Source organism: Dermacentor variabilis, chromosome 4, assembly GCF_050947875.1.
Source record: "Dermacentor variabilis isolate Ectoservices chromosome 4, ASM5094787v1, whole genome shotgun sequence".
Lineage (NCBI taxonomy): Eukaryota > Metazoa > Arthropoda > Arachnida > Ixodida > Ixodidae > Dermacentor > Dermacentor variabilis.
The window spans coordinates 18,982,845-19,010,074 of NC_134571.1; the positions used below are offsets into that span (position 1 = coordinate 18,982,845).

At 46.4% G+C, this 27,230-nt stretch overlaps 1 protein-coding gene across 4 annotated transcripts in view; it reads left to right on the top strand.

The window, feature by feature from the left end:
- The window catches only part of LOC142578736 (uncharacterized), a 77,415-nt gene that overhangs the window by 26,618 nt on the left and 23,567 nt on the right, over positions 1-27,230 (top strand). For 2 of the 4 annotated variants that reach the window (XM_075688253.1, XM_075688254.1), the window contains exon 2: positions 22,671-22,827. In XM_075688253.1, coding sequence (XP_075544368.1) covers positions 22,671-22,827 — 157 coding nt within the window. The remainder of the gene's footprint in view (positions 1-22,670; positions 22,828-27,230) is intronic. The other 2 variants (XM_075688255.1, XM_075688256.1) reach the window with 1 other exon arrangement.

The window sequence follows — 27,230 nt, forward strand, 5'->3', positions numbered from 1 at the left end:
AGACAGACAGACAGACAGACAGACAGACAGACAGACAGACAGACAGACAGACAGACAGACAGACAGACAGACAGACAGACAGACAGACAGACAGACAGACAGACAGACAGACAGACAGACAGACAGACAGACAGACAGACAGACAGACAGACAGACAGACAGACAGACAGACAGACAGACAGACAGACAGACAGACAGACAGACAGACAGACAGACAGACAGACAGACAGACAGACAGACAGACAGACAGACAGACAGACAGACAGACAGACAGACAGACAGACAGACAGACAGACAGACAGACAGACAGACAGACAGACAGACAGACAGACAGACAGACAGACAGACAGACAGACAGACAGACAGACAGACAGACAGACAGACAGACAGACAGACAGACAGACAGACAGACAGACAAATCCCGGCCACGGCGGCCGCATTTCGATGGGGGCGAAATGCGAAAACACCCGTGTGCTTAGATTTAGGTGCACGTTAAAGAACCCCAGGTGGTCGAAATTTCCGGAGTCCTCCACTACGGCGTGCCTCATAATCAGAAAGTGGTTTTGGCACGTAAAACCCCAATTATTATTATTATTATAGATAGATAGATAGATAGATAGATAGATAGATAGATAGATAGATAGATAGATAGATAGATAGATAGATAGATAGATAGATAGATAGATAGATAGATAGATAGATAGATAGATAGATAGATAGATAGATTAACAAGACTGTCCAGCGCCTCCTGGTACTTACGTAACGCATGCTTCTCCACAGTGGTTTTAATCACGCCGGCGCAGATGCCTTCGGCGTTTGTGGCACTGTATGGAGATGTGTGCATGGTGGGGATGTGTGTGGAATTTATCGTCGGTCGTAGACGAACCCCAGTTCTACGATACTATCAGAGTATAAAATTACTGACGAGGTCGAAGGGTTCCAGTACGAGTGTCCTTTAGTAATCGTTAAAACAGTGCAAGATCCTGCTTTTCTGCAGTGTTAGAAGCAGTTCTTGAACTTTCAACTTTACAATAAAACGTGGGAGGTACGGGAAGGAAAACAGCACTTTTTTGCAGAAGGCTTTCTTGCAAAAACTGCGAAATACCGCTGTTTGGGCAACGCAAATTGGTTGCAAAATAATAATAGACGGTGCACAAATAAGAACGCTTTGTCATACCACTACCACTGGCTCAGCTGCATTAACACGGAGCCGATAACGTCGAGTGGAGTCGGTTTGTTGTGCCCTGATCCGTTTATCGTACGGGAATGCGACAGGGTCGTGCCGAGGGAGAGACGAGGCGGGTATAACCAACCCGCCTGCATGGGGTGGGTTAGCTTCCTCGACCTGCTTGGCGAGATTCATGCAAACGCGGACGTGGCGATTTTGGCCAAACCGGCGGCTGACTCGGCACGCTCGAGTCGAGTGCGTCTGAACGAAGATAGTTACAATGTGCGTGGGCCAGTTGAACCTCACCACGCACGCACGTAACCCATTGATTAACAATGTAACAGGCGCGGATGTAATAAACATATCTATTACTCAGTTATAGCATGAATGAAAACCCAGCTCCGGCGTGTGCGCGAGACCTCTGTGCTTGCGCACTACCAACTATTCTGCGCATGCACAGAAGCGCCAATAAGCCTACACCAGGCGCTGCAGTGAAACCACAAAACGTTAGACTGCGCAAAACGTTAGACTGCGCCGACGTCGGAAGTTGACTCGTATACGGTTACTTGCCGCTCTTATTTGTTGTTGCTTACATTTATTTTTGTTATGTTATTCCCCCCTGAGCAGCATTATAGCTTGCGCAGAAAAAGTAGACGCGCACGCGCACAGGGAACCTATTCTCACGTTTCGCTGCTGGTGGTCAGCGTTCACACAAGAAAACACGTCATCGAAGTGCTATACTTCATGCACCACCCTAGCAGGGCCCCCAAGTAGGTTGCGCGCAGGCACACTGCTTGCTGTGCGTGACCGAGCACTAACGGAGATTAAAAGAGATACGGCAGGAGGTCGGACGGAGACCAGCCGAGCGAGGTCAACACGTTATTTCTGTTAGCATCGGGTGTTTTCGGAACACACGCAACACACCCTGCTTTAGGAGAGAGGAAAGGAGAAAGCAGACAGGGAAAACGCGAGGGTGCGAGGTGAAGCACAGCGCTGCGAGGGTATCAACCCAAGGCATAGGTCTCCTGGAGAGGGAAAATCCGGGCCTAGTGAACGCGGCAAGATAGGCGCGCGGCACGCGAGAACCAGCGAAGTGGAGAGCATGTCGCGTGAGGGAGAGAATTGGGCGGCGGTCGTCCGAGCGTGCCGACCCACTGTCGAGGAGAGGCGCCACGCGTCGCGCACGCGGCTCGCCACTTACCGCCCCCTGGCTTCCGTTATACGAGGGGGAGTATGTCGAGCGTGACAACAGGTCCGCCGTGCGCCACCGGCGCGAGGTCAAGTTCAGCACCCTGCCGGCCGGCCGGCACCGACGGTCAGCGAATGAGACGTTGCGATCTGCTCGCCCAGGAAGAGACAGCTTGAGGGTGCTTGTCACGAGAAAGCACTCCTTCCCTGGCAAACTAACTTTTAGGGAGGGGGCTGTTCGTTGTCGCGTGCAGCTTGACGGCAATTAATTTTGTGATTCTTATTGTCTATTTTTCGATTCGTGCTTGTTGCAAGAGAAATCGTAAAATTCTGCTGGTCACAGCCTAAGTGCCTGACCGACGGCTGACGCGTGAACGTTGGCCGCTACGGAGTTGCATAAATCGGGTAAAAAAGTGGATAAGGACAAAGTGTAAATGATAAGGTTTGTAGAATGTAGTGTAGAGACCGGAATAAGGGCGAGAAAAGGTGGAAGTATTTATGACATATACCTATGTCCGACATTCCGACACTGTTGCACACTACTACATTGAAAAGAATAAATGCGTTGGTGCATTTATTTCATAGCTTACTAACCAGAATAACGAAAGCGCCGTGATTTGCTCAGAACAGTATGATGGGTGCGTTGCTGCGCACGCGTGCATGCACAACAACGTGTCGCGAGTTTCTATCACAAGGCGACTAATAGTAGGAACACATTTTCTTTGCGTACCAGAAATCTGTGGTCACCAGCATCGAGGTGTCGAAAGGTATAAACTCTCATCGCGGTCTTGCTGAAAATGAATATAGCTGAAATGTATCACTTGACAAATCAACACCCATTTATTTAACAATTCATAGCTACGGAGAAGTCGGCGACATTTTATTCTTGCTGCCAACATTTCCTTCAATTAATTAATTGATTAATTAGTTAATTAATTAATCATTTGTTAACATGCCACGATGCGGCCGATGCCATGCAAAAACAAGGACATCTTCGTCACCTCAGGCCCAACGTGGCTATTGACACGTGTACTTATATTTATCGGGCGACCATGTTTCGCCGCCTAACAAATGTTATCGCACACCGCGGGGAGACACCCGCCGTGGTTGCTCAGTGGCTATGGTGTTGGGCTGCTGAGCACGAGGTCGCGGGGTCGAATCCCGGCCACGGCGGCTGCATTTCGATGGGGGCGAAATGCGAAAACACCCGTGTGCTTATATTTAGGTGCACGTTAAAGAACCCCAGGTGGTCAAAATTTCCGGAGTCCTCCACTACGGCGTGCCTCATAATCAGAAAGTGGTTTTGGCACGTAAAACCCCAAATATTATATATATATATTATATACCGCGGGGAGCGCCTGCATGTATCCGAAGTTTCTGGAAAGTTATCGATGCTTCTATCCGCTGTCTGTTGTCGCCGAACCTTGTGTGATCTGATTTCATCGCGTGACGCGAATGGTGTAGAACTTTGTGGAAGGCACGCGGGTCCCAACGATTAGGCTGGAACATTCGACGACTGCTCTATAAGAGCCGACGCGCTTGACCCGCTGATCAGATTTTCGAGGATCGCCGACCGTGTTCGCAGCTATCGTTTTGCTATAAGTGTAGCCTGTTTTTCTGGGCGCAGGTTCGCCCAATAAAAGCTAGTTTTGTTTTTCACAGTATTGCTACTGTGTTCTTTAACGTCACTACCACGTGACACTATACCCCTCCCCCCATCTACTTTAAATAAAAACTTCTGTTATTAGATTCGCCGATGTGTTTCATCGGGACCTATGGCATGTTATATGTCATTACCGAGGTTAGGCTCAGCCGACGTACAATATCTGAAGGCTGCGCAGCATTTGAACCGCGACTCAAGCTCGAAGATGCAGGACAGGATGGTCTGTGGAGAAATACTGCTTGCGCTTTGTGTGCAACAAAAGAGCTTCTGATATTTGTTTAAAACTACGAGCCTTAATCAAACTTTATCTACAGTTTGAGTATTTATGTGTAGCTGTGAGTGTATGTGCCGTTTGTGCGTTTGTGTAATCCCTGTGCGCATCACATTTTTCATCCAGCACCTGAAGTATGTATATATAGCATACCAGAATGTCAGCCGGGCAAACGTCTCCAGCTTTTTATTACAAACAGCGTCTCGCTCTCCGTGTCCAAAAAGTAGCTAATAGATAAAGTCAAGAATGGATTCCTTCAATTTGGAGATTAGAAGGCGCATGCAAACATATATCTTTCTCTTGAATAAGAACTGTGCGACATTGACCGGCTGTGTTAACTCGCTGTGTTTGCTATTGTGACAGGCCGGTGCCTGCAGCTTTCTTTTTTTGCTAATCGCTTTAGCTTTAGAACTACTTTGTGAATACGGGTCCTCAGCTCGCTTTATTTTGGATGCCTGTTACCGTCTGCAGGTCAGGCAAAATTCGCGTCATCGAAATCCTGCTGTATACTGTGGTCAGTTTAACATGACGTAACGCACGTCCGCTCCGTAAAGAACCTTACATCGGTTCGCGTGTGCGCTAGTTAATATTTTAGTGACTGCGACGTTGTTATAGCGCCAAACATTTCAGTATATAGGAGTGACAAGACCACGCAATGTTGATTATCGCACATATTACATATTTTTATCGTTTGCAGGAACTACACAGAACTAATAATGAATGTCTTCCTTGGCTCATTTTCCCATGCCCACTGAGTAAACTTTGGCGCCCAAATTCCAGCAACTTTCGAGGAAACAACTACAGAATGCTCGGCCTTTTCTTTTCTCGACACGATGTGCCTGCAAGTACAATATGTGCACGAATAATTTTGTTGCATCTATCGTCTAGAGAAATGAGGGGAATAAGAGAAAACAGAAAAAGTCGCTATACTGCTGGTATACGCAATTTTCGCCGCAGCTGTCCCCATGGGTGCGTGTGTGGGGGTACGAGCTAGGCCGTGGTCATTTTATTTTTTTTAATCCTCGTTTCTCGTTGGCGTTCACGCAGCGTGCCCGCTTATTCAAAAACGAAATGGTCCGGCTCGAACAGCTACAGTTCCCGCCGTCGCAAAACCGAGCGCGCGCGGATCCAACGGGATCTCGAGACGCACCGGTGCGAATCGGAAGGCAGTTCGCGCGCCGCCAATTGCTTGCGGCGCACGCAACGCGTGGTCTGCCACGCGCAGCTGCCATCAGGATGTCGACCCCCCCCCCCCCCTCTCAACTCTTCGCCCAACTCAAACCCTGACCCCCAGAGCAGTGACGGGCAAAGGGCCCTGGCCTCCACCTGCTCTGTGGAGCCACTCGCGGTGCGACCAATGCCCGCCAGTCTTTTCTTATTTTCCTTCCTAATAAAGGGCTGTCGGTCCTCGGTTGGCCATCTGGGAAGCACGAGAACAAGCGACCCGAGGCTACGACTCGCATCCGGTCGAGGAATTTCGAGCCGCGTTGAATGAGAAAGGTTCCGTGCTTGTATCGCTCCGAGCGTTGACACATTGCTGGAGGATTCGCTCGAGCACGCACACGCAGCCTCGTCGGGACCAGCGCCACATGTGCTGTCTTGATCTCTAGAAATTTGTGCGGAACGAAATCTCTGAGGGTATGCTTTCTCTTTGCGGTATACCGTGCTCGCTCACTCGCGGCAGGATGGAGAGCCTCATATTGCTCTCGAGGTGCTTACAGCATCCAACATTGCGCACTATATTATTACTAAAATACCTTACAGACCCGAAGAATGAGCATTGGGTAAGAGGAGCTGTAAAACATTACACGGTATAGACAGCATACAGATATGCAAATTATAAGAACAACTTATTAATAATTATGCAGTGAACAATCAAATGTACGCAAAGTCGAAAATCCTCAGACCAAACGACAAGAAGCAAGTTTTTTGTTACCCTTGTTCTTTCTTTTTAATGCATCGGCGTTAGAAGTGCGAAAGCGAAAAAAAATGTGTGTGTGTGTGTGTGTGCGTGCGTGTTTGCGTGCGTGTGTGTGTGTGTGTGTGTGTGTGTGTGTGTGTGTGTGTGTGTGTGTGTGTGTGTGTGTGTGTGTGTGTGTGTGTGTGTGTGTGTGCGTGCGTGCGTGTTTGTGTGTGTGTGTGTGTGTGTGTGTGTGTGTGTGTGTGTGTGTGTGTGTGTGTGTGTGTGTGTGTGTGTGTGTGTGTGTGTGCGTGCGTGCGTGTTTGTGTGTGTGTGTGTGTGTGTGTGTGTGTGTGTGTGTGTGTGTGTGTGTGTGTGTGTGTGTGTGTGTGTGTGTGTGTGTGTGTGTGTGTGTGTGTGTGTGTGTGTGTGTGTGTGTGTGTGTGTGTGTGTGTGTGGAGGGGGAGGGGGAGGCAGTCACTTGGTAGAGGTGCGGGAGGGATGGCAAATTTTAGAAGAGCGTGCACGTGTGAACATGTATGTATGTATGTATGTATGTATGTATGTATGTATGTATGTATGTATGTAATGAAACCGTCGGTGGTCCGGAGCAGACCACCGTCAGTTGCACTTCGCTCCTCGTTGAACATGTGTCGAATGAGCTCGAGCTCTTGTACAACACTTTGCAATGTGGTGAACACAGCTTACATCATGGATCCGGGGCCTCAAAGAAGTGAGACGTAATGCTAACGCATTTATCTCGCATTTGCCGCTAAATCGCCACTGAAGATTTTTCATCTGAAGAGTAGCCGCTAAAAGTAACGCCGATAACGTTTCAATAGCAGCTTGTGCCTTTGAATCGGTACATTAACTTGCCTTACTGCGCTGCTTATGACCCAGAAAAGTGCACTGACGCTTACAATCCAAAATGCTTTCTCTTCAGACCCCGCATGTCACCGATGTTAATCTATACCCCGTTTAAACATCAAGCAACACATGATGGTAAAACAAAGCAGTCCCATTCTTAAGGTATATTGCTGCAGAAAGTGACGAGGCAGAAGGAGTACAAATCGTTTCTTACAGCATCATTCAGTTTGACTTAGCAAAACCTCGGAACGAAGTTTCATGCGTGATTGAGTCAGTGTAATGAATATTACTATCAATATATATATATATATATATATATAGATATCTGCGTGCGTGCCTGCGTGGTGCATGCGCGCGCACGCGCATACGGAATGCGGGCAAGGCAGGACACAAATGTCGAATCCACAAAGCTTTTTGTTCTTAACTTCGCTTCGCCGTTGGCCGACCGCCTTTGCTAATCATATTTCTAATGTAACGATATGACTGGCAGCTGCTCTAACGAACAGTTTTATATTTAAAACTTCGTAGAGAAGGTTTGGCCAATTTTCAACCGTGGATACAGTCGTCGTTTTAGACCCCGAGCAGCCGTGTGTTTCAGTACATCTCGGTTCTCGTTTCTTCCGTTTCTTTTTTCTTTTCTATTCACTTGTTGCACCCGGTAGTAGGCCTTATGGAGCATATAATTTTTTCGCCAGAAATAGACGAACAAAAATATACCGCATGGTTCACTTGGCGCGCTTCCCACATGCTCATAGTCAATGCTCCGTCTACGTTCATAACGGTCCGGTCTTCGCGAATTTTACGTCATATCTGTAAGCCCTTTTTTCTTTCCCTGCCAACTTTATTATTTTTTCATCGTTTTATTTTTCATTTTTATTTCTTACTTTCTTTCTCTTTCTTTCATTCTTTTCTTCTTTAAATAAAAGCGGCACTAATTGCGGTACTTAATTGGTTGCACAGTTGCATGATCACCGACCTCGCGAGTCGCGAGGTCGGCGAGAGTGTGTAATAGCCGGCAATGAAAAGAGGCTTTCTTCGCGCACTTCTGTGCACGCTCTCTGTGAAACATATCGTTAAACGTTTCCACGTTTCTCGAATCGGCCTGGTAACAAGGTTCCTCTCGTATGAATGATCGTAACTCTTTATTTGACTTGTTCGTTTGCATCAGCAGCTAAAACCATTCATACCACTGCCAGTATCTTGCGTGATTGATTGATTGATTGATTGATTGATTGATTGATTGATTGATTGATTGATTGATTGATTGATCGAGATCGATTGAGATTGATCGATCGATCGATCGGTCGCTCGCACGCACGCACGCACGCACGCACGCACGAACGAACGAACGAACGAACGAACGAACGAACGAACGAACGAACGAACGAACGAACGAACGAACGAACGAACGAACGAACGAACGAACCGAACGAACGAACGAACGAACGAACGAACGAACGAACGAACGAACGAACGAACGAACGAACGAACGAACGAACGGGATGACAAAAGTGTTCGGGCGGGTTGGTGAGTATAAGTATATAAGTCGGTGGACGCGGTAAGTGAGTAAGTGGGTGGCGTTGTGAGTTGGGCAATCACGATTGATGCCGGTAAGCAAGTTGATTGTTTGCATGCGGCCTCAATTCTGCAAGATTACAAAATCCCTATTGAACTAGTGAGGGAGAGACAAAGGGGAAGGAAAGACAGGAATTATTGAACTAAATGTTCTCACTACCAAATGGCATCGTTATCGGTGCTTTGCAGCTTTCTCTTCGAATTGAATCAGCGTTTTCAAGGGTTCATCGGCCACGTTTGATTAGCACACATTGCACAATTTCTTTGGAGTTTGTGAATTTGTGCGCTACTGTGAAAAAAAAATGTAGGAAGAACATTTCAGAGTCAAACATCTCAACATTTTCTTCGAAGTTAGCGTCGTCGCATTAGTGTCACCATCTTAGCGGCTATTTCGCTAGATATATTCGATTTAGTGACCTATTCGAAACAGAAAGGTGCATTGTGATGTGAACTCAACCGATTTATGCGTGCTAAATTATTTGTCTCACACACATTATCAGTTTAAGAAATTTTATATGACTCGCCGCGGCTACTCAGTGGCTATGGCGCTCTGCTGCTGAGCTCGAGGCCACGAATTCGATTCCCGGCCGCGATATTGCGACCACGGCTTCGCAGTTCCATTCTTAAATGTGCTACTGTTGACATTATTAATACCGCGTTTCTCACGGCAATCAGCATCCATGCACAAATAATTTTACTCGCGATAACCTGTAGTAAGATTGCATGCGAACGTCGTCTGTACGTATGTAGCATGCGCCTTTACAGCTGGCTTCTCCACAATAACAATTTTTGTGGGGGGAAGCCCGCTTCTCTAAGCCGTTTCGTATCGAAGGTGATTGTGACTTTGGCGCAAGTATTTACGCGCGTGGAGCAGATAGCGTTATACTTTGTTAGATGCCACACTTGTTCTGACGAAACATACAAATTGTTTTCAAAGCCAAAACAGAAAATACATTGTCCCAGTAGTCAGAATTTTCTGAAGAAATTGTCGCAGGTCCATGATCATGTGGTAAATCACGCCATGAAAACTCGCATTGCACAATGAATGTTTCTACCAAAGCATTAAATTGTAAAAATAAAACGCTTCAAAATATGTATAATTCAATTCTTCCCAAGCTCAGAATTGGTTTACACAGAGAAAGGCCTTGGCACGTGCTGACAGTGCAGAAAAGAAGGCAGTACGAGCAGTTTACGTTCGTGCATTGAGACGAGCTTCTTTCTCTCTCTCTCTGTAGACTTCCCTACATTTAAACGCAACAGAAGTGTGTCTAGGCTACAGAAATTAAGAAATATATAATGATAAAGGTTCTTAATGAAATACCACACGACATATTAAACGGGAGAAGTAACTGCTTGAAAAGTTGTGCAATGTTTTTAAAGTCTCGCAGCAAATACGTCCAAACTTGGACGTTGCGGATAACGTCAAGGTATCCGCGTTGTCAGGATTGGGGACTCAATCCCATCGCTCGTGATCCGCTGTCAAGATTGGAGTCCGGCATGAATTCGAAGGTAGCTGGCCCATGCCGTCGTCCAACTTATCCACGCTGAGAACGTTGATGAAGGGAAGTACTGCTTCTCATCGAGAACGAGGAATATGGGTTTATTTACAGTATTTATATCAGTCTAACATGACTGTTTGAGAAAGTACATCAGTCTAACATGACTGCTTGAGAGAGAGTCTCAGTCCAACATGACTGCTTAAGAGAAGTGTGTCGAGCATCCGCACAACAGCAGTTTTTAAACATTCGGTCTTCCCGCGATACAAGGCGACTCGAACGTTCGTTTAGTCATCGCAAACTAGCCGCCTTTCCGCAGGACGGTTTACACACACACATGCACACACACACGTGTTAATGGTCCGAAACCGACACCACATTTCATTGAACTCGGAGCCCTTCCGGGTAGCGCGTTGTCTTGCGTTTTGGTCGGTGCGTGGGAAGGAGTGTCCGTCGGCGTTCCCGCGGCAGCTCCCCCGCCCGTAGGAGATCAGGTCCGCGTTGTCGTGTTGCGCACAAAGCCTGCTTCGTCGAACTCCTTCAGTCACAACGCATCCTAGCTGAAGCGACGGAGAGCGGAGGATGCGCGTATTGATATCGACACAAAGTCGACTTAGTCACGCCAGAGTCCTTCCAAGGACTCTGGTCACGCCGTGACTAGAGGTTGGCGGCGATGCTCCCGGGATGTTGCCTCCACAGACGCAACTGGTTGGCAAAACTTTGCACTGCAGCTGGCCGTTCTTAACAGCGTGTAAAGCTTACTTGAAAGAAAGAAAGAAAGAAAGAAAGAAAGAAAGAAAGAAAGAAAGAAAGAAAGAAAGAAAGAAAGAAAGAAATAGTGATGCATCCCTAGGTAGAGCTTAAATGGGGTTTAACTGGAGCGGTTCGAAGCAGTATGCCTCTGGCTGCTCCATCTCGCTTCTATGAAAAAACATAGGCTTGGTTTAAAAATAAAGAAAAGAATAATGAAGATAAAAAGCCTACTTTAATGATCACGCCCAAGTACTATAACAGATACAAGAGTTCAAGAAAAAAAGAAGAAAAATAAGGACGAAACATTAATTGCGAAGGCGAGTAACTGCATAAAATCATCCCTAGTATTTTGAGCGCATGTCCACATCTATAAATAAAAGTGCTTCACTGCCCTTAAAGCTGTCCTTTCAAGGTCGCTAACTGGACAGGGTCCAAGTATCGTCTCAAGTGACAACATATGATCGTCGACAGCCCTAAACTTGAAGCGCAGCTGTTGCCTTAGCCGGGCATACAGGAGGCAGTCCAGCAACACGTGGGTTATCAGTGCATCTCGAAATCGGCAAGAAGGAAAATTCAGCTGCACCGGGCCCCGTCTCGAAGTGAAGGCGCCCGAAAATTCCCGCGGCCGCTTCCGGGAAACACGCGCGCACAGTTGGTTTTCCAGCCTGTCCACCCGCCCCTCAAGCAGAGAGCCCTGCCCGGTCGGGGATTCCGGATCGATGCCTTTCCGTTCGACGGCCTCTCTTTTAGTACGGGGCATCAACCAGCGGCAGATGATTGGTTCGCGTGCATGCGCTGTGTGCCCTCGGCGTCTCGCGGCGCATTTGTTTGTTCGGAGAAGTGCCCTCGGGCCACGGCGCTGCTGCGGCTACTCGCGTGACGAGCGGCACCGACGTTTTGTCGTGTTTTGTTCGTAGCCGTCTTGTGTCGGTGCAAAAGCAACGCTTGGCTACCTCGTTTTCTCGAACAATTATGCATACAGCGGCCCAAATGAGCAGCGTCCGTGCGCATTACGCGTTCTTGCGTTTTGGTCGTGTCTCGTTTGGCATGTATGAGAACGTTATTTCGTCTGAGGCATTCGGCACTATAATTGATTGCAACTACAATATCTCTGATCCTGTCTATCAACTGTCACTGCGGGCACGCTGTCGCATGGGTTGGTTGTAAAGCGTGTGCGTCGTGAGTGAGCGCTCTCGCTAAGCATGTCGTGCATACACAGGGTGCCTCAGCTAACGTCAGCCAAGCCGTACAAAGAAATAAAATTTAAAAAGAAAGGACGGCGCAAAATACGATGTTAAGACGTTCAGTGGTCAGACCTCTGACAACCGAACGACGTATAGAAGGCTTATAAACCTATCCTGCACCATAATTTTTCAATTTTTTTTTTCTGTGGATACCTTGGCTATTGTTAACTGGGACACACGGCATATCGCTGGTAGTCAACGACCATATTGATAACTAAGAGCTCTGCTCGTGTCGTGCATCATACACGAAGCAGACGGCACGAAAAGTTCTCTACTTCGTGCGTTCCGTTACCTTGTAAGAAAACAGGGAGTCAGCGAATTTCTACGTATACCTCTGAAGCTAATTAAGACAGACTGCTTTCTTTAATAGCTCTCTGTAAGCAGAGCTTCCGCAAATGCAGTGCTGGCAGCTTACTGCTTCAGGAATATCAAATAAGTGCACTAATCGCAGAAACGTCCCGCGTGATTTTGCGCTGCTTATTTCCTTCGATGTGTTTCCCTGTTTCTCCGCCACGATAAGCAGACAGGCTCAGAAAACCTCGCAACATGTTGGCTGTTCTTGGGAGAGATGGACTATCGCTCTCGGCAAATATTCGCTTATAGTTCTTCTGATATGCCCGCGTGAGTCCAGGAAGGACCGTGTGGATCGGAGTGCTCGTTTGTAAACACGTGTCACATATGACTTGTCCGTGCGGGATTAATAACTGCATGCGGTCACCTGAACACTATCTATCTTCTTCGTGTACCTCTCCTCTCAGAAGCAGTCCATCTGTACTGTTATACGTTGAATGCAACAGTTGACGTTCAGCGACGAACGCGCGCTGCAACAGTCGATTGCGCGACATCATGCGCCCTATATCCATCGGCGCCTTTGTGTGTATGAGCTGAAAGTCCAACCACCGGCAAGCATACGAACATTGGCGAAAGAGATAAAGAAAGCTATTCGCTTAAAGCACAAATTCAGTGGTGATTTTGCGGTAAATTCCGGAGAACTAAGTGCGTTAGCATTACGTTGCACCTCTTTGAGGTCCCGCATCGATTTTTTAGGCCGAGTTATATATATATATATATAGCATGCCCTCCTTCCTGGGCACGGGAGCTGCAGCACTTTCATGTGAATGTAGTACATGCATGGTCGACGAGTTAATTTAAAGAAACATTTTTTTAAAACATATATACACACACAACGTACCACACAAGAACTTTTATCCGCTTTGACACTCCTAATGCTGACGCATTAAAAAAAAAAAAAAACACGTTTCTCTAAATGAACTCGTCGACCATATACCTGAAAGTGCGGCAGCTCCCGTGCCCTGCAGGGAAGGGTGCTTTCACCGATTCCCTTTCGTCGCGCAAATGAACGACGCATATCCGCAGGCGTCGTGCGCAGATATCGCATCGATGTCGAGCACCGCGCCGCTTCCGCTTATATACGGCGACGCACGCGCGCGTGTCAAGGTGCCGCGTCGCGTGACGCGAGGGAAGCCGTCGATCGCGCGCCTCGAGCGCGTTCGCACCTCACGGCCTGCCTGGCCGTCGCGCTGCCCTAACGGAAACGCCCCCTGCACTGCGCTTGCACTGTGATTGTTCTCAGGAAAAGCGAGACACGAAGTCCAGCAAAGGCACGCGAGGCTCTCGCCGCTTTCGTTGCGTTGTGTGCACGCCGCTAACAAATGCACTGGCGGTCGTCGCACGAACACATTGCAGATTAATGAAATTTTAACATCATAATATAGGCAGCGCGAAGAGACGCAGATGAGAAAATAATATAGGGCTACACGAGCACTTTCAACTAAAGTCCTTTTTTTTTTTGAAAACGTGTCAACGCAAGTAAACTAGAGGAGCACGTATAACGAGACGAATCAAGGGAATGAAGAGGCTCTTTTTGGTTATTATTATTATTATTATTATTATTATTATTATTATTATTATTATTATTATTATTATTAGAGAGTTTTAGAATAGGGGCCCCAAACGTTTTGGGGCCCCAAAGAAATAGCGTCGAAGCCACTGCGCATGCGCGAGACGCAAACTGCGTTTGGGTTTTGCGTTGGGAACGCTATTTCGCCGATTTAGCGGGAGCTCAAATAGCGTTCCCAAAAGCTTTGCGTCAACAAACATGGCGGCACCCATCGAAGCGACGGCTCTAACCTAGCACCAAACTGGGTTCGATTCGCGGTAACGCGTGAAGTTCGCCAGCTATGAGAAATGACTGCAGTTATCGCTTTCTCTCAACTAGCGCGTGTTATGAAGATTGATTCATTAGACGCCGCTGATTCCGAATTCGAGTGTGGATTTTATGGCTCGTAGGCCTAACACGGCTAAGCTTGGCTGGTGAAGGCACGTAAAGTTGGTTTTGTTGCTCAAAACTAAGCACAACTAATTGTTTGCTGCTTGAAGAATAAGCTCTAAATTGTAATTAAACGCGAATACACGCATGTCAAAATTACTATTCATATCATAAAATGGTATATTTTATTTAATTATTTTTAATCATTTTTCTTAGACGCCGTAGTGGCGCTGTCAGCGCAAGACGCTATCCGCAAACGCAAAGCCCAATTCTAAATCTCTTCACTCCTGCGTGCCCCAACGCTAACACCCGTGAAGCTCTTTGGGGCCCCAAAATATTGGGGCCCCTATTCTAAAACTCTCTATTATTATTATTATCATCTCCTTCTTCTTCTTCTTCTTCTTCTTCTTCCTTTCTGGTAGAATTCTCAGAAAGTAATGAGCTGAGCATAATGAACACTTTTTTCAGGAAACGTAGCAACAAAAAATGGACCTGGAAAAGCCCAAATGGCGAAACAAGAATTGAAATTGATTTCACATTTTCTGCCGATCCCAGCATAGTGCAGGATGTAGAAGTAATAGGTAGGGTAAAGTGTAGTGATCATAGATTAGTGAGGGCCAGGATTCACCTCAGTTTGAAGAGAGAAAGAGTAAAATTGGTGAAGAAGAAACAGCTCAACTTAGAGGCAGTAAGGGTAAAAGCAGACAAATTCAGTCTGGTACTTGCAAACAAATATGCAGCCTTAGAACAGAGAGATGATGATGATGATGACATAGAGGTAATGAATGAAACCGTAACGAAGCTGGGCTTCAGAGGCAGAAATTGAAGCGGGAGGCAAGGCACTAAGAAACATCGTTCCAGTGCACAATTGAACACGGACGAGAAGAGAAAGACAACACGAAGGCCGGCGTGTTGTGTTGTCTTTCTCTTCTCGTCCGTGTTCACTTGTGCGCTGGAACGATGTTTCATAATGCTAATCATAACCAACTAGCCCAGCTGTCCATACTTAGCAAGGCACTAAGGCGACCAGTAGGCAAGCTCTCCCAAGTAACGACAAAGAATGAAAGTGTCCAACTCAATAGATAAGATAGAATTCGCGGAACTGTCAAAACTGATCAACAAAGCGAAAATAAGCGATATTAGAAATTATAACGTGAGAAAGACCGAAGAAACTGTAAAAAATGGACGCAGCCTGAAATCAGTGAGAAGGAAACTTGGCATAGTGCAAACCAAGATGTATGCACTGAAAGATAAGCAGGGTAACACCATCAGCAATCTCAAAGGTATAATAAACGCAGCGGAAGAATTCTATACTGAACTTTACAGTACCCAGAGGACTCAGGAGCACTCTATTCGCAACAATAATGAACAGTATACAGAAACTCCTCCTATAACTAGAGATGAGGTCAGAAAGGCCTTGCAAGGCATGAAACGGGGAAAAACGGCAGGATAGGATGGAATAACAGTCGATTTAATCAAAGATGGAGGAGACATAATGCTAGGAAAACTGGCGGCTCTCTATACGAAGTGTCTATCGACTGCAAGGGTCCCAGAAAACTGGAAGAATCCAAACATTATACTAATCCATAAAAAAGGCGACGTTAAAGAACTAAAAATTATAGGCCCATTAGCTTACTCCCAGCATTATATAAAATATTTACCAAAATAATCTCCAACAGAACAAGGACAACATTGGACTTTAGTCAACCAAGGGAGCAGGCTGGCGTCAGGGAAGGTTACTCTACAACGGATCACATCCATGTGATTGACCAGGTTATCGAGAAATCGACAAAGTACATACAATAAGCCACTCTATATGGCTTTCAAGGATTACGAAAAAGTATTTGAATCAGTAGAGATACCAGCAGTCATAGAGGCATTGCGTAATCAAGGAGTACAGACCGCTTACGTAAATACCGTGGAAAATATATACAGATATTCCACAGCCACCTTAATTCTACACAAGAAAAGTAGGAAGATACCTATAAAGAAAGGGGTCAGACAAGGAGACACAATCTCTCCAAAGCTATTCACTGCGTGCTTAGAAGAAGTATTCAAGCTATTAAACTGGGAAGGCGGCGAATACCACAATAACCTTCGGTTTGCCGATGACATTGTTCTATTCAGCAACAATGCAGACGAATTACAACAAATTATTGAGGAACTTAACAGGGAGAGTGTAAGAGTGGGGCTGAAGATTAATATGCAGAAGATAAAGATAATGTTAGATAAACTGGCAATGGAACAAGAGTTCAAGATCGCAAGTCAGCCTCTATAGTCTGTAGAGGAGTACGTTTACCTAGGTCAACTAATCACAAGGAACCATGACTATGAGAAGGAAATTTACAGAAGAATAAAAATGGCTTGGATCGCATATGGCAGACATCGTGAGCCCCTGACTGGGAGCTTACCGTTATCATTAAAAAGGAAAGTATACAATCAGTGCATTTTACCGGTGCTGACGGCGCAGAGACTTGGAGGCTGTCAAAGAAGCTTGAGAATAAGTTAAGGACCGCGCAAAGCGCGATGGAACGAAGAATGTTAGGCATAACTTTAAGAGACAGAAAGAGAGCGGTTTGGATCAGAGAGCGAACGGGCATAGACGATATTCTAATAGACATTAAGAGAAAAAAAATGGCGCTGGGCAGGTCATGTAATGAGCAGACTAGATAACCGTTGGACCATTAGGGTGACAGAATGGGTACCAAGAGAAGGGAAGCGCTGTAAAGGACGGCAGAAGACTAGATGGTGAGATGAAATTAGGAAATTCGCAGGTGCTAGTTGGAATCGGTTGGCGCAGGACAGGGGTGATTGGAGATCGCAGGGAGAGGCCTTCATCCTGCAGTGGACATGAATGGGCTGATTATTATTATTATTATTATTATTATTATTATTATTATTATTATTATTATTATTATTATTATTATTATTATTATTATTATTATTATTTCATTTTATAACGTATGCATGCATGCTCCAGCACTCAGACCTGGTTGTTCCTGGGCACGCTAAATATATAAATAAATGATTGATTGATTGATTGATTTATTGATTGATTGATTGCAAAATTAATATGGAAAATCCAAAGTGGAAGAAAAGACAACTTGCCGCCGGTGGGCCCGGAGCTGAATTTAACCACATCCTCCATCGGAAGCTGCCCTTTCTTCCGCTTTGATCCACCTTTTCCTTATTATTTCTACATTTAAATGAAAAAAAGGAACAGTTCCGACTTCATCACTATATTGTCATGTGCCTTCATGCATTGTCGAGTCTCATAGCTTCATGCTTTCAATGAACCTTTAGTCGAAAGACAGCGCTCGTTTGGACCGTGTTCACTTTCTTCACAGCGCCTTTTTGAGCTGTGTATATTACAGGTTTATTCCAATTTGTCCAGTTCTCTCTAATCATGGTCAGAAATGAGCATTTTGCACTGGCTGCGGAATATCGTCTAATAAGGAAACCGTTGCAGGCTGTGCAAGGAGATGCCGATTAAAAGAGTAATTGACAGTCGTTTATTGTTAAAAATGTGGATGTACAAAGTCTCTATAGCTGTAGAAGGAGAAAAGCGCTGTCAGACTGAACTAAACACAATCATCACCAAGCGAGGTTGGTTTATAGACGCATGTACTTTAAAGCTAAACCTCGATTTAACGTATACTCGCTGGGAGCCGAGAATTATTGCGTTAAATCGTGAGCTTCGTTAAATTGGAAACGCTTAGAGCAATCATGTGAATAACAACATTTACGAAGAAAGTGTGTTGTTTTTGCCGGCATGGGGGCTTTGTCGGGACTTTAAGCGCATCTTCTGTTCATTCATGGGAGCCGGCAAACTTTCTTAACAAGTAAATGGCACTTCGTAAAAGGACAGTTTCATAGAAGGAAAACCACCCTCGTCTAAAACCGGCATGGTCGTGCACGTGTGTTTACTGCAGCAGTACGTGAATAAATTTCTAGACATTTTGAACACAACAAGCTTCCTTGTGATCTTTCTTTGCTCACCCGTATTTTCCCCTTAAAACTGCGTTAAATCTGCCAAGACGTTGAGTTTACTTCGTTGCACCGCCTGCAGCAGCAACACAGCGTTGCCACCACCGCAGGCAAAAATATCACGAAATGTTCAACTTCGATAATCATACAAGTCAATGCTGCGTCACCCCCACCCCCCACCCCACCGCCCCCCGCCCCCTCCTCATGCAAGCACGACTGACTTCCTCGAGCATAACTTCCCTTTCTAGAGCACTAAAGTCGAACGTGGAATAATATGGAAAATCTAAAGTGGAAGAAAAGACAACTTGCCGCTGGTGGGCCCGGAGCTGAATTTAACCACATCCTCCATCGGAAGCTGCCATTTCTTCCGCTTTGATCCCCCTTTTCCTTATCATTTCTACATTTAAATGGAAAAAAGGAACAGTTCGAACTTCATCACTTCGGTTATATTGTCATGCGCCTTCATGCATTGTCGAGTCTCATAGCTTCATGCTTTCAATGAACCTTTAATCGAAAGACAGCGCTCGTTTGGACCGCGTTCGTTTGGACCGCCCACTCCTATGGATCGTCTTAGTTTGTCCGCAAACTTCTTACCGTTTGCGCATTGCGGGGTTACCGGAGAAGAGAACGTGAGCGACCGTGTTAGTGGCGTCACCTGGTGACGCATAGCTCGATCAGAAAAGCGCAGGGCTACTATTGTAGTAACCAAGTGCATTCTACTTCACTGCTGGCAGAAATTTACGGCAAAGGTGTAATCGTGAGCACGTACGTTGCATTATTAACTGTTTTTTCGACAAGAACACTCATGGAACATGAAAACGTATGTATAAGGCGTCGTAGTTAGACGAAGAGTCACAAGATGTCGTTACCAGCGTCCGGTAACCCGGCATTACGGAAACGCCATTAGAGACTTTTCGCTTGTACGCTATTCCGGTAAACGGGAGCGGTTTGGGCGTATTACCGTATGGTCGGGGCGTAAACGTGAGCGGCCGGAGCGGTGAAGCCGCCTGGTGTTGTAGAGCTCAACCAGACAAACGCATAGCTAAAACTGCAGTAACTCACCATATCCTGCTTCGCCACTCGTGCAAATTTTTGGCAGCGGCGTAATTGTGAACACGATTACGCCACTGTCGAAAATTTACGCCAGCAGCTAAGCAGAATATAGTAATTAGCTCTGTGTTTGTGTGGTTGAACTTTGCGCCACCAGCTGGCGCCACCAATCTCGCCGCTCACGTTGACGCCCCCGCTAAACCGGAAAACCGCCCGCGCTTGCCCGAATACCGGACACGCTAAAAATCTCTATATTATAGCACAGGCACTAGGTTACAGTGTGTTGAGGTATGGCATTACAGTCTTTGGCTTTTGTTCGGATCGTTGGAGATGCAGGGTTGACCGGATTATAAAAAAACATTCTTAAAAATGTTGCGTACAATTCCCCAATAGTAACATCTGCAAACATCTTCCGTGAACTTGGGCTACCAAACTTCCATTCATTACTTATAGAAACAGTTGTCGTTAAACATTTCTGGAATTCCGCTTTCAAACAAAAACGTGCCGCCGCAAGGGAGCTTAGAAAACATGTCCGTTATGCAGTTCCGCGTTCAGCCACAAGGTATGGCGCGGCCAGACGCTGTGCTTATGTGCCTGACATATTTAACAAATTACCAGAAGAAATCTTTAACGCGACATCAAAAAGCACGCTCAAACACTTCTTAAAGGGAAGCTGAAACGGTTTTCAATTTCCATGAATTCCTGATGTTGGGAAGAACAGACCTAATAATTTATGGTTCCGAATTTTTTTTCTTCGTTTTGTTAATATAAGGGGCGGAAATCGCTTTCTAAATCACCCCCGCGGACACGCCCCCATCGCTTCCCGGAGCGCCGAGTGTGGTGGTTGCCAGAGGAGAGAACCGGCGAGAGTGACGTCATTCGCGGCGACCGAGCTGCCGGACCGGCGTGCTGGCATGTAATGGCATGCCTCTGTCCGTCCTGCGCTTTACTGAACGACGCTAGAGAGATCTGCCGCCGCCGCCGCTCACGTTTGTTTTCTTTTGAGATTTTCGTAAAATGTTCTTTCGTGAAGCTGCCCGTCGCGGCAGGTTCACGTGCATGCTCGCGCGAGCAAACGCCGCTGGCACGCTGCGAAGCATAGACGGAAACGCGCGCAGTAATAAATTTTAGTGACCGGACTTCGTGCGTAGCTTCCACAGCGTTGCACCTGAGGTATGAAATGGAGTATAGGCTTGCCTAGTGACATTCGACCTACGGTTGCAGTTATAGTGTTTACCATACGGCGGTGCTAAAACTGCCTAATATATTTATGTCAACACTAGCATGGACCACGCATACCAATTCTTGATCGAGCCACAATCGCAATGTCGTCGAACCATAGTATGAATATTGCACATATAATACCTCTGGCCATCTCTGGATGTGTATGATAAGCAACTTCCGTGACTGTACCTCGCAGCACTGCATGTGCGCGGTTTGAAACGCGGCAACGAGCAGCGGCAAGGTGCTTGACATCGCGGAATTGCACCCGTGTTTACAATCTAATGAGAAGTTAGTGCTTCGGCATTTTTCCAGCAGCAAGTTCCCAGTGACACTTTAGCGCATTTTTTTCGCGTCATTGGAACGTGCAGCTACATGAAAAAAAAAACATACGTACCAGCTAAGATTTCCAACGCGCGAGAAGGTGCATAAATAGCTCTCGCTGTTGGCACACTCAACATCGCGCGCTGCCGCCGTTACCGCCATTGCCGCCATCGTTTTCCGTATCGGCTGTCGGTTCGAACATGTACGGCGAAAATACAAGCTGTCCGAGATAGCGAGAATGTTCCGTAATGCTTACAACTCAGCTATGAAGCCAGAACAGAACAGCGTGCTACGCTCTGAAACGGCGGCGTGCGGCGGCGCCGACCGGCGACTCTCGCGATTGACGTCACAGCGGCCCCGACCAATCACGGGCAACAGCGGCGTTCTCGCGATGCCCTGAGGCGCTGGTGCGCGTTTTCTTGAAAAAACAGCCGCTTGCGTTTGTTTCCGCCCTTTTTGAACCAGATATTCGGGTTCAGGGGACTCAAAACTGTAGAATGCCGCAGAGAACTCATTTTTTTCGAAAAGTGTTTCAGGCAGCTACAGTAAAATTACCCTCTTGTACATTTTCTTTCTGCATCGCAATGTTTAGCTCTTCAGCTTTTGTTATATGTAGATAACCAAATGTTATCTTGTTCTTTTCAATTTTTTGCCAGTGGTTTTCTTTTCTTCATGTCTCATCAATTTATGTATATTTTTTGCCTTGTCTATCACATTCATTGGCACGGTCCTACAAGCCGACTAAGGCTTAGACCGGCCTGCTTGTGTTGTTTTGTATATTTTGTGGCAATAAACATTATTATTATTATTATTATTATTATTATTATTATTATTATTATTATTATTATTATTATTATTATTATTATTATATACTGATTGCGGCTGTCAAAAGGAGAAGCTGATTCAATTTCCCGTTTAAGTTTTTCTGAACTTATATAGAGGAACTAGAATTAGATATCCGCCACCACACAAAGCCCTCACAAAGGAGGAAGCGACCAGCTGGCGCAGACTACAAACAAACTCCTTCCCCAACTTACACATGCTCAATAAGATGTTTCCGACACAATGCAGGGCCACCTGCCCTTGGTGCGGTGCCACACCTACACTCTACCACATCACCTGGGAGTGCGAACGCAACAAAGCATTCCACAAACACGAACACCCGAGTGCGCAGCAATGGGAGAGTCGGCTCTCCACCAGCGAGCTCACGGCCCAAAGGGCCCTAGTGCAGCACGCGAGCGATGCAGCACGACTCAGTGGAGCCTTGGAATAGGGGCCCACCCTTGCTGAAGAGAAGTCTCAATTCGCCAGCGCCAAGAAGATGAAGACGACGGAGACCTCGTAACCGCGAAACTCTTAAAAGACTCAATAAATGTTTTCACTCACTCACTCACTCTCTCCCCTTCCCTTTAACCTTTAACCGCCGGCTTCTGGACCAATCCCCCCAGTGTGGGTAAGCGCCACAAGTGAGCAACAAGCAAGTCTTCCGCTCGCTGTTCTGGACAGCAGGACGGTGTATGGCCGCGGTAGCGCATGCGCGCCCCGCAGAGGATCGGAACTCATTCGATTGGCTACCGACTGTCTCTATAGGTTACACAGTGCTGCGCGGTTTTCTTTCGCGATGCGCTGCCTCCCTCGTCCTTCCTTGACGCTCCCATGCACGTATTTTGCAGATTCCCGATTCGATCCTCTTCCGGATGCGCGACGTGAAGAACCTGACCGACTTCGTGAGCCAGTTCCTCGAGGGCTACCGTACGTATCAGGAAACGATGCAGGACCCGCCGCCTCCAGTCGCCCCGCTGCATATCGCTTATCTCTACGAGGGTCACGGTAACCTAACCTCTTTTCCTTGCTGCTGCCCCCTCCTCCTCTCTCCTCTTCCACCTTGTCCTCCCTGCACCGGTCTCCGGAACCGTGGCTCCTGATGCGACGCCGCACTGCCTGCCTGCCGCACTGCCTGCCCGCTTGCCAACGCCGTAGCCGGCAGTCGCACCATGGAGGTCAAGTCGGTCGTGTCACTGCAAAGCACGTTTATACGCACGCTGTATACGCATCTCTTGTCATTCCTGCCACGTCTAACAGCATGCCGCATTCACTCATCACGAACGCACCATCTAGCATGCTGCGAGTAATGTGCGCTGCGTCTCACTAGTTCGATGCAGCATGGCAAAAGCTACGCGCACGAAATATCGTGGCATCTTTCGAGTGCAGACCGGTGAATTGCCGTTGCGCTGGCACATTTGATAGTGCGAACGACGCAGTTGATTCTACGAACGGAAAATTTTGTTATAAGTACTCATAGTTGAGAAATCTTTGGGTGCCAAGCTAGGCCTCTAGTCATTCCGCGCTTTGCGAAAGTTGAATGAAGTAATTTCAATGCAATGCTTTGCAAAATCGCGATAAGTAGCAATTATATGTCTAGCGGCGCTTAACACTGACAGGGCCGAAAAACCGGCGCGACAAAACGTGTGCCGCGTTGTATTTGGCGCAAGTTCTTGTTGCTATCTTATGTGCGGCAGAATACGCTCGCAATGGATGACGAACAAGTCAAAACCGAGATCCAGTTATAAAAGTGGCGGGGAGCTCCTTTTTTGGAAGAGTGCACCTTGTCACATTTATTAAGTCACATATTACATATTACAGCGCTAATATTAGTGAAGTGTTGAGGTTGAGATGTTAATTTAAATTGAACAAATAAATAAAATGCGAAAGGAGTGTCGAACCCCTGGATGGTTGATCCAGCAGAGTAAAAAAAAAAAAAAAAAGAACAGAAACAGAAGGCGGCCGTTTCAAAGGTTCTCGACCATTCAATGTACACTTATATGGCGGTTACGACATTAGTTCGTCTTTTTTTTTTTCTTTTCTTTTTCCGGCCGGGTGGTATTCGAAAGTAATTCTTTTACATTTCTTTTTCTTTAAATAACATGTCATCACGAGAGCTTAGCATGGAACTAATGAGACGCCGCGCATGGTCATAGTATATAGCGTTTAGGAGGTGTATGGAGGGTAGTACCCGTCGGCGATAAATTGAACTTGCGCCTTGATGAAGGCTTAAGTTCACTTTATCATAGACGCCGATTTTATTTCTTTTTTTCATTCATCTCTGTCTGTCTGTCTGTCTGTCTGTCTGTCTGTCTGTCTGTCTGTCTGTCTGTCTGTCTGTCTGTCTGTCTGTCTGTCTGTCTGTCTGTCTGTCTGTCTGTCTGTCTGTCTGTCTGTCTGTCTGTCTGTCTGTCTGTCTGTCTGTCTGTCTGTCTGTCTGTCTGTCTGTCTGTCTGTCTGTCTGTCTGTCTGTCTGTCTGTCTGTCTGTCTGTCTGTCTGTCTGTCTGTCTGTCTGTCTGTCTGTCTGTCTGTCTGTCTGTCTGTCTGTCTGTCTGTCTGTCTGTCTGTCTGTCTGTCTGTCTGTCTGTCTGTCTGTCTGTCTGTCTGTCTGTCTGTCTGTCTGTCTGTCTGTCTGTCTGTCTGTCTGTCTGTCTGTCTGTCTGTCTGTCTGTCTGTCTGTCTGTCTGTCTGTCTGTCTGTCTGTCTGTCTGTCTGTCTGTCTGTCTGTCTGTCTGTCTGTCTGTCTGTCTGTCTGTCTGTCTGTCTGTCTGTCTGTCTGTCTGTCTGTCTGTCTGTCTGTCTGTCTGTCTGTCTGTCTGTCTGTCTGTCTGTCTGTCTGTCTGTCTGTCTGTCTGTCTGTCTGTCTGTCTGTCTGTCTGTCTGTCTGTCTGTCTGTCTGTCTGTCTGTCTGTCTGTCTGTCTGTCTGTCTGTCTGTCTGTCTGTCTGTCTGTCTGTCTGTCTGTCTGTCTGTCTGTCTGTCTGTCTGTCTGTCTGTCTGTCTGTCTGTCTGTCTGTCTGTCTGTCTGTCTGTCTGTCTGTCTGTCTGTCTGTCTGTCTGTCTGTCTGTCTGTCTGTCTGTCTGTCTGTCTGTCTGTCTGTCTGTCTGTCTGTCTGTCTGTCTGTCTGTCTGTCTGTCTGTCTGTCTGTCTGTCTGTCTGTCTGTCTGTCTGTCTGTCTGTCTGTCTGTCTGTCTGTCTGTCTGTCTGTCTGTCTGTCTGTCTGTCTGTCTGTCTGTCTGTCTGTCTGTCTGTCTGTCTGTCTGTCTGTCTGTCTGTCTGTCTGTCTGTCTGTCTGTCTGTCTGTCTGTCTGTCTGTCTGTCTGTCTGTCTGTCTGTCTGTCTGTCTGTCTGTCTGTCCACGCTGCAGTGCCCCGTTTAAAACGACGATGTGCCTGCATGCAGTTGTAGCCCGTGACTATCTGTGTGCGTGCGCTAGCTGTGTTTGAAGAACAACGTGCTGTGTTACAAGACGTGAGCTGGCACTATAGACAATGAGCAGTCGCACTCACTTAAACACTTACACGCACGAGTCTCTTACTGTACAATGCTTTTGCGTTGTCCAGGTCCAGTATGACAACCTACACTCTTATCTTCCTGTACAGAGGGCGCGCGCTAGTGTGTGTGTGTGTGTGTGTGTGTGTGTGTGTGTGTGTGTGTGTGTGTGTGTGTGTGTGTGTGTGTGTGTGTGTGTGTGTGTGTGTGTGTGTGTGTGTGTGTGTGTGTGTGTGTGTGTGTGTGTGTTTGCTTTGATCTTTGTCAGTAAGCCTCGTTATATTGTTCTTGGTTTTCTACGCATGCGTGGCGGATATTTGTGGAATGTATTAGCAATAAACTTCAACTGTAAGTCCATCGTTGTCCTACGCGTTCCTCTTCCTTGTGTGTGCAGTGAAGTGAAAACTAGAGCCACGTAAGTCAAAAAGAAAAGCGATCATCTATCAGTCGCCTCTGTATAAGCCTCCACGCTATGACAATGAGTGAACCTCCATTGGGCAAGCCCTCCTGATATCGATGGCTCTCGTTGTATACTGATTGGCTGACACGAGCCCTAGCCTGCGCTGCACTGCACCGAATAGGTGATAATTCCGATAGCCGTGGCGTTGGCCAGCCGCTAACCACTTTGGTGAGCGACCATCTTTATGTTGAATAGAGACTGTCGCTCTCAATATTGTTGAACGATCTCAATATTGTTGAACGTTGCGGGAGCAGCTGAAGCGTACCAATGTAGTGGCATTCCTTCTCCGTCACTGCTCCCAGTTGACCATTGGTGCCAATTTACCATTGATGCCCTTATTCGGATTCTATTTCATATATATACTTTTTACATTATACTGCCAGCTAGCCGCCCATTTGGCCGCCATGGCAGGGGTGGGTCCCAACAATAATAGAATTAGTTACAAAAGTAGACAGGAAATAAAGTAAGTCGCTTTTCGCGTGAAACCTCAATGTGAATACATGATTTTGTGCATCACACGCAAGTAAACATAGCGTACAAAAGTAAAACAAGACATAGAGCTACCTCGAGGCAAAACAAAAAAGAAAGAAAGAGAGAAAGAAAGAAAGGCAACTAGTACACAGAACTGAGGCAGCAAAAGTGAAGACATTACATTTTAACGCAACTTTTATCTATCTAGGACACTTATCAAGTGCAAAAATAAATGAAAAGGTGAGTATGGAGAATCTGGACACGCGCAAATAATAAAAAAACGCGAACCTGACTCCGAGATGAATGACGCGCATGGCTGCGCGAAGAGCGCAGTACAAAACATCGAGTTGCATGCGTTAAATTGATGACGATACAACCTCTACGAAAGATCCTACTGACGATAAACACGTGACGTCATTTGGAAGTTCATTCTGAGACACATCTCGGGAAAAAAGAAGACTGGGAAGTGACCGTACGAGTAAACAGGGGAGGGGGGGGGGCGCTAATATGCATGGTTTTTCCTATTTTCCGTGAGTTGGCCTTGCAACGTTAAATGACATGTAATTGCTAAAGTTAAGTTTAGTTTTATTGTTAATTATGTTGTATAGCATTTTCAGTCTGTGTAAGTTCCGGCGAGACTCAAGTGTTGACAACACGGAGCCACTGCGAAGTTCTGTTTTTGACGCATGCCTTCCGTAGGCGTGATAAATGAATCTGAATGAATGGTGGAGTTCCGCGCCCGTTCAATGTAACAAATGTCGGTATATTTATATGGGTCGCAAACGACATCAGCAATAATATATAGTGGTCGAACAAGTCAAATGTACGCAATTAGTTTAGTTTACTCATTGTGTGCTTCACTTTGTGTTCTGGTAACGACGAACGCTTTGAACCTGCCCACGTTATATATTACGAATGTGCATGCCCCAGGTTAGATTACTACTAATAGCTATACCAAGGTAAATAAACTGCTCTACTGTCTGAACT